Raw genomic sequence first — 8,755 nt, forward strand, 5'->3', positions numbered from 1 at the left:
TTCGAACCGCATGTGTTGCATACTGCAAACCGTTTTGTGTTGACCACCTCGTAATTTTTATACCCAAACAAAATTATTTTAGGTATCAGTTTTTGTTCACTGGCGTGTGGTTTGGACATGTCTTCTTCGTTGGTTGTCCTGCAATTTGATTGGATGAATGCTGTGTGATGAAAACAAAGCAGATCTAATTTGATTGGCTGTTGTACTGAGACCACACCAGCTGACACACGCAACGCTGATAGACAAGTACACAATGAAAAATACGGAGCGCTCCCGAATAACTTTTTCATCTTTGGGTTTTGGGGAAAGTAGCAAGTCGTGTCAAGTCATGTCAATTCAAAAGGCTCAAGTCCAAGTGAAGTCACAAGTCATTGATGTTAAAGTCTAAGTCGAGTTGCAAGTCTTTTTACATTTTGTCAAGTCGAGTCTAAAGTCATCAAATTCATGACTCGAGTCTGACTCGAGTCCAAGTCATGTGACTCGAGTCCACACCTCTGGAAATCACTGCACGTAAGCAGCAAGGCTGAAAACCAAAATTGAATGCCCGTGACCTTCGATCCCTCAGGCATCAAAAACAGGCATCAGTGTGTAAAGGATATCATCACATGGGCTCAGGAACACTTCAGAAACCACTGTCAGTAACTACAGTTTGTCGCAACATCTGTAAGTGCAAGTTAAAACTCTACTATGCAAAGCCCAAGCCATTCATCAACAACACCCAGAAACGCCGCTGGCTTTGCTGGGCCAGAGCTCATCTAAGATGGACTGATGCAAAGTGTAAAAGTGTTCTGTGGTCTGACGAGTCCAGATTTCAAATAGTTTTTGGAAACTGTGGATATCGTGTCTTCCAGAACAAAGAGGAAAAGAACCATCCGGATTGTTCTAGGCGCAAATTTCAAAAGCCAGCATCTGTGATGATATAGGGGTGTATTAGTGCCCAACGCATGGGTAACTTACACATCTGTGAAGGCGCCATTAATGCTGAAAGGTACATACAGATTTTGGAGCAATATATGTTGCCATCCAAGCAACGTTATCATGGACGGCCCTGCTTATTTCAGCATGACAATGCCAAGCCACGTGTTACAACAGCCTCATAGTAAAAGAGTGCGGGTAATAGACTGGCCTGCCTGTAGTCCAGATCTGTCTCCCATTGAAAATGTGTGGCGCAATATGAAGCCTAAAATATGACAACTTAAGCTGCACATCAAGCAAGAATGGGAAATAATTCCACCTGAAAAGCTTCAAAAATGTGTCTCCTCAGTTCCCAAACGTTTACTGAGTGTTGTTAAAAGGAAAGGCCATGTAACACAGTGGTAAAAATGCCCCTGTGCCAACTTTTTTGCAATGTGTCGCTGCCATTAAATTCTAAGTCAATGATTATTTGCAACAAAAAAAACAAGTTTTTCAGTTCGAACATTAAATATCTTGTCTTTGCAGTCTATTCAATTGAATATAAGTTGAAAAGCATTTGCAAATCATTGTATTCTGTTTTTATTTACGATTTATGGGTTTTGTATATTCAGGAAAATATATTTTTTTGTCTTCCAGCATTGGTGCAACAGATCATGACAGGAAAAGATGAATCCAAATGAGCTGCATTGTTAGTTGCCTCGTACGAGCAGTTTTTTTTTTACTATTTAGATTGCACAGAGAAGAAAAAGTATATTCTTGTCTCACATAAGGATTGTAGATAATGGGCAAAATTCCCCCCAAAAGTGCAGATTTTCCTTTAACACACCAACACCAGTCATCAAAACCCTGTGGCGCTAGCCAGTAGCATCGAGTTATATCTACGATCACAACAACAACAACACTGCACTTCCTCATTATGCATCAATGACGGTTACGGCGAGTGAGGTGCATTCGTAACCCCCTGGAATTATGAGCATCGAACATAAGAAAGTCATTTTTGCACGTTCTCTGTTTTGTGTTGTTGCTGATTTTGCTGCAGTATTTATGACAATTTGAATGAATGTATTACCGATTTAATATTCTTTTAATTTATATCATTGAATTATTTACTTTACGTCTGTCAAAACATTCCATAAGGATATAGAGGCATTGGGTTTTTTTTTTTTTTTTTAACAAAAATGTGCATGTTTTCCATTTTTTAAGTACCGTTTCCATCTATCCATCCATCCATCCATCTTCTTCTGCTTATCCGAGGTCGGGTCGCAAGGGCAGCAGCCTAAGCAGGGAAGCCCAGACTTCCCTCTCCCCATCCACTTTGTCCAGCTCCTCCTGGGGGATCAAGGCGTTCCCAGACCAACCGGGAGACATAGTCTTCCCAACTTGTCCTGAGTCTTCCCCATGGCCTCCTACCGGTTCCCTAAACACCTCCCGAGGGAGGCGTTCGGGTGGCATCCTGACCAGATGCCCGAACCACCTCATCTGCCTCCTCTCGATGTGAAGGAGCAGCGGCTTTACTTTGAGCTCCTCCCGGATGGCAGAGCTTCTCACCCTATCTCTAAGGGAGAGCCCCAACACCCGGCAGAGGAAACTCATTTCGGCTGTTTGTACCCGTGATCTTGTCCTTTCGGTCATAACCCAAAGCTCATGACCGTAAGAGAGGATGGGAACGTAGATCGACCGGTATATTGAGAGCTTTGCCTTCCGGCTCAGCTCCTTCTTCACCACAACGAACCGACGCAGAGTCCGCATTACTGAAGACGCCGCACCGATCCGCCTGTCGATCTCACGATCCACTCTTCCCTCACTCATTAACAAGACTCTGAGGTACTTGAACTCCTCCACTTGGGGCAAGATCTCTTCCCCAACCCGGCGGAGATGGCACTCCACCCTTTTCCGGGGAAGAACCATGGGCTACCATGGAGCACCGTTTCAGGTGCTCCGATTTAATATTCTTTTAATTTATATCATTGAATTATTTACTTTATGTCTGTCAAAACATTCCATAAGGATATAGAGGCATTGGGTTTTTTGGTTTTTTTTAACAAAAATGTGCATGTTTTCCATTTTTTAAGTACCGTTTCCATCTATCCATCCATCCATCCATCTTCTTCTGCTTATCCGAGGTCGGGTCGCAAGGGCAGCAGCCTAAGCAGGGAAGCCCAGACTTCCCTCTCCCCATCCACTTTGTCCAGCTCCTCCTGGGGGATCAAGGCGTTCCCAGACCAACCGGGAGACATAGTCTTCCCAACTTGTCCTGAGTCTTCCCCATGGCCTCCTACCGGTTCCCTAAACACCTCCCGAGGGAGGCGTTCGGGTGGCATCCTGACCAGATGCCCGAACCACCTCATCTGCATCCTCTCGATGTGGAGGAGCAGCGGCTTTACTTTGAGCTCCTCCCGGATGGCAGAGCTTCTCACCCTATCTCTAAGGGAGAGCCCCAACACCCGGCAGAGGAAACTCATTTCGGCTGTTTGTACCCGTGATCTTGTCCTTTCGGTCATAACCCAAAGCTCATGACCGTAAGAGAGGATGGGAACGTAGATCGACCGGTATATTGAGAGCTTTGCCTTCCGGCTCAGCTCCTTCTTCACCACAACGAACCGACGCAGAGTCCGCATTACTGAAGACGCCGCACCGATCCGCCTGTCGATCTCACGATCCACTCTTCCCTCACTCATTAACAAGACTCTGAGGTACTTGAACTCCTCCACTTGGGGCAAGATCTCTTCCCCAACCCGGCGGAGATGGCACTCCACCCTTTTCCGGGGAAGAACCATGGGCTACCATGGAGCACCGTTTCAGGTGCTCCGATTTAATATTCTTTTAATTTATATCATTGAATTATTTACTTTATGTCTGTCAAAACATTCCATAAGGATATAGAGGCATTGGGTTTTTTGTTTTTTTTTAACAAAAATGTGCATGTTTTCCATTTTTTAAGTACCGTTTCCATCTATCCATCCATCCATCCATCTTCTTCTGCTTATCCGAGGTCGGGTCGCAAGGGCAGCAGCCTAAGCAGGGAAGCCCAGACTTCCCTCTCCCCAGCCACTTTGTCCAGCTCCTCCTGGGGGATCAAGGCGTTCCCAGACCAACCGGGAGACATAGTCTTCCCAACTTGTCCTGAGTCTTCCCCATGGCCTCCTACCGGTTCCCTAAACACCTCCCGAGGGAGGCGTTCGGGTGGCATCCTGACCAGATGCCCGAACCACCTCATCTGCCTCCTCTCGATGTGAAGGAGCAGCGGCTTTACTTTGAGCTCCTCCCGGATGGCAGAGCTTCTCACCCTATCTCTAAGGGAGAGCCCCAACACCCGGCAGAGGAAACTCATTTCGGCTGTTTGTACCCGTGATCTTGTCCTTTCGGTCATAACCCAAAGCTCATGACCGTAAGAGAGGATGGGAACGTAGATCGACCGGTATATTGAGAGCTTTGCCTTCCGGCTCAGCTCCTTCTTCACCACAACGAACCGACGCAGAGTCCGCATTACTGAAGACGCCGCACCGATCCGCCTGTCGATCTCACGGTCCACTCTTCCCTCACTCATTAACAAGACTCTGAGGTACTTGAACTCCTCCACTTGGGGCAAGATCTCTTCCCCAACCCGGCGGAGATGGCACTCCACCCTTTTCCGAGGAAGAACCATGGGCTACCATGGAGCACCGTTTCAGGTGCTCCGATTTAATATTCTTTTAATTTATATCATTGAATTATTTACTTTACGTCTGTCAAAACATTCCATAAGGATATAGAGGCATTGGGTTTTTTTTTTTTTTTTTTAACAAAAATGTGCATGTTTTCCATTTTTTAAGTACCGTTTCCATCTATCCATCCATCCATCCATCTTCTTCTGCTTATCCGAGGTCGGGTCGCAAGGGCAGCAGCCTAAGCAGGGAAGCCCAGACTTCCCTCTCCCCATCCACTTTGTCCAGCTCCTCCTGGGGGATCAAGGCGTTCCCAGACCAACCGGGAGACATAGTCTTCCCAACTTGTCCTGAGTCTTCCCCATGGCCTCCTACCGGTTCCCTAAACACCTCCCGAGGGAGGCGTTCGGGTGGCATCCTGACCAGATGCCCGAACCACCTCATCTGCCTCCTCTCGATGTGAAGGAGCAGCGGCTTTACTTTGAGCTCCTCCCGGATGGCAGAGCTTCTCACCCTATCTCTAAGGGAGAGCCCCAACACCCGGCAGAGGAAACTCATTTCGGCCGTTTGTACCCGTGATCTTGTCCTTTCGGTCATAACCCAAAGCTCATGATCGTAAGAGAGGATGGGAACGTAGATCGACCGGTATATTGAGAGCTTTGCCTTCCGGCTCAGCTCCTTCTTCACCACAACGAACCGACGCAGAGTCCGCATTACTGAAGACGCCGCACCGATCCGCCTGTCGATCTCACGATCCACTCTTCCCTCACTCATTAACAAGACTCTGAGGTACTTGAACTCCTCCACTTTGGGCAAGATCTTTTCCCCAACCCGGCGGAGATGGCACTCCACCCTTTTCCGGGGAAGAACCATGGGCTACCATGGAGCACCGTTTCAGGCACCGTTTTTTAAAAGTACTCATTTCGGCTCCCATTTATTCGGGCTTTGGACTGACACTGGACATCTACAATGGGTGGGTGTTGGGTCCTTTGGCCGGGATTTTAACCTCACGGTGTGTGATTCTTTGTTTGGGCGCTCGATTCCTTGGAACGATGCGCAGTTTAACTGACTCATTTTTTTTAAATGCAATGTTTGGCCGTACGATAAACTTTTGGACAAAGATTTAACGGCGATAACATATGTTACTTACTAATGCGTGAGTAAATCCAACATTGTCTTTCGGTGGACCAGGTTCAAACACTGATAACATCTATTAAACAGACAAGAAGCAAGGAATCATGCAGAGACAGAGTTAAATTTTGCTCAATTGAGGAGAGGCGTTTTATGGGCTGTACTCTAGTTACAGATCCAAACTACGCTCTAAAGTCCAGCCCACATGCTTCCTCTATTTATTTGGGAGGTCTCTGGTTACATCACTGAAGCTGTCGCTGAGGGAAGGGGCTATTCTCGACAGCCCCAGTTAGACACAATATATGACTATTAATGAAATGCAAATGTGTTGATACTCGTGATATCGCCCTGTCTCTGCTCTGTCTGCGTTACGGCACTCGACGTTCCCTTGGCAGTCAGCAGGCCGATTCAGGGTCTGAAAACACTGATAAGAAACGATGTCCCTTTGCACAGATAGAAAAAGTACAACTTCAGCACAATTGATAATAACTATAGCAATGGCCCTTAAGCGTAAGAGTTGTGTGATAGTATATACATAATTATTCTAACAACGATACGCAGTTTAACTGACTCATTTTTTTTACATGCAATGTTTGGCCGTACGATAAACTTTTGGACAAAGATTTAACGTCGATAAAATATGTTACTTACTTTAAGGTTTTACTACTTACGTATAAAATACTACACGGTCTAGCTCCGTCCTATCTTGTCGATTGCATTGTACCATATGTCCCGGCAAGAAATCTGCGTTCAAAGAACTCCGGCTTATTAGTGATTCCCAGAGCCCAAAAAAAGTCTGCGGGCTATAGAGCGTTTTCTATTCGGGCTCCAGTACTATGGAATGCCCTCCCGGTAACAATTAGAGATGCTACCTCAGTAGAAGCATTTAAGTCCCATCTTAAAACTCATTTGTATACTCTAGCCTTTAAATAGCCCCCCTTTTTTGGACCAGTTGATCTGCCGTTTCTTTTCCTTTCTCCTCTGCTCCCCCCTCTCCCTTGTCGAGGGGGGACACAGGTCCGGTGGCCATGGATGAAGTGCTGGCTGTCCAGAGTCGGGACCCGGGGTGGACCGCTCGCCTGTGCATCGGCTGGGAACATCTCTACGCTGCTGACCCGTCTCCGCTCGGGATGGTGTCCTGCTGGCCCCACTATGGACTGGACTCTTACTATTATGTTGGATCCACTATGGACTGGACTCTCACAATATTATGTCAGACCCACTCGACATCCATTGCTTTCGGTCTCCCCTAGAGGGGGGGGGGGTTACCCACATATGCGGTCCTCTCCAAGGTTTCTCATAGTCATTCACATCGACGTCCCACTGGGGTGAGTTTTTCCTTGCCCGTATGTGGGCTTTGTACCGAGGATGTCGTTGTGGCTTGTGCAGCCCTTTGAGACACTTGTGATTTAGGGCTATATAAATAAAGATTGATTGATTGATTGATTGACTAATGCGCGAGTAAATCCAACATTGTCTTTCATGGCTTATTGCTTATTCGGTGGACCCATTCTTTTGTACTTCGACTCTTCTATGAGCTCCTTCTTGAACACTCTCCCCTTGAGTTATGTTGAATCTTTTAAATCGTGAGAAAAGTATTTATTCCTAAGAGAGTATGGATCCCCTCCATCACATTCACATATTTGTCCATCATCATATCGAGCTTGCATATTGGCCTCTAAACCTGAATCTGCACCTCTGCAATCCGTTGCATGTAAATAAACATTAGCTTAGACCACCGTCTGAAACCCGGAAATGCCTCCACTGTAGGACACGTTTTTGCAACCCAGAAAAGGAAAATGAAACACCTGCTCGGACAAAACCGGTTCCTGTAAAGCCCGACTAATGACAGCATGTTATTAGATCAGTTTGTTGAGCAGACACGATGAAAAATTCTCTAACATCAATGTGAGTTGAAAGCTTTTTTTTTCTCTTCACTTTTAAGCATCTCTACCCCCTTTTTTTCTATAGTCTCCAGCTGTCTATTTATATATTTCATATCTTTTCATCTTTGGTTCCATGCCTGCTGAGACAGGAGGAGGAACTTCTCTGAGCACCTTTGATGATCTGCTGGCTGGGCAGGATGACCCGCTGGTCCAGACTGAATTCCGAGAACAAAAGTGGAGGCAACTTTGAATGATGACAGGAGAGCCTCCCTTTTGTCTTTGACACGGCGTTGTTGTTGTGGCAGCAGTGCAAACTTCACCCAACGCGGGGGAAAAGAAGACCGGTCGATTAGGAATAGCCAAATGAGGTGAGAATGATGAAATATAGACATGAGACCTTGGGGTGTGAATATTTGGGCACCAAATGATTTAATCTGATTCTGATTCCTGGGGTAAGAATTAGATTCAGATTCTATTCTTTATTGAACACACTTCTTCATTCTATATATATATATATATATATATATATATATATATATATGTATGTGTGGGGAAAAAAATCACAAGACTATTTTATTTCATCTCTACAGGCCTGTTTCATGAGGGGGGTACCCTCAATCGTCAGGAGATTTTAATGGGAGCATTCGCATACCATGGTTTATATAGGGCACAGAGTGGGTGGGTACAGGCTGGCCTAGGGGCGTGGTGATTGGTTCATGTGTTACCTAGGAGGTGTTTCCGTCTATGGCGGCATGTTGTTACAATTTCGCTGCGCTTGTTGAGGGATGACAGGTCTGGGCGGTAGATAATAAACAGTTTCTCTTTCAAGCATAGGTTGCATCTTTTATTACCACTATTGTAAGGTGTGCTGGATGCAAGAATTTGCCATGTTATTGAATATTCAACATTATTGTCTTTGAGGTCCCAAATGTGTTTGCTGAGTTCTGTGGTATTTTGCAGGTTTTTGTTCCTGAAAGAAGCCTTGTGGTTGTTCCATCTGGTTTTGAATTCACCCTCGGTTAATCCTACATATGTGTCGGATGTGTTAATGTCCTTGCGTATTACCTTAGATTGGCAGACAACTGATGTTTGTAAGCATCCCCCGTTGAGGGGGCAATCAGGTTTCTTTCGACAGTTACATGCTTTGTTGGTTTTGGAGTCGTTCTGACTGGGGGTCGA

General features: G+C 45.8%; 1 protein-coding gene across 1 annotated transcript in view; it reads left to right on the forward strand.

Annotated features, from left to right (window-relative positions):
* Positions 1–7,915, forward strand: part of stxbp6 (syntaxin binding protein 6 (amisyn)) — a 229,945-nt gene extending 222,030 nt beyond the window's left edge. Inside the window, exon 6 of the mRNA XM_061968170.2 lies at positions 7,726–7,915. Coding sequence (XP_061824154.1) covers positions 7,726–7,743 — 18 coding nt within the window. The 3' untranslated portion in view covers positions 7,744–7,915. The remainder of the gene's footprint in view (positions 1–7,725) is intronic.
* Positions 7,916–8,755: the final 840 nt, after the last annotated feature.

The sequence above is a fragment of the Nerophis lumbriciformis genome, linkage group LG08 (assembly GCF_033978685.3).
Source record: "Nerophis lumbriciformis linkage group LG08, RoL_Nlum_v2.1, whole genome shotgun sequence".
Taxonomy (NCBI): domain Eukaryota; kingdom Metazoa; phylum Chordata; class Actinopteri; order Syngnathiformes; family Syngnathidae; genus Nerophis; species Nerophis lumbriciformis.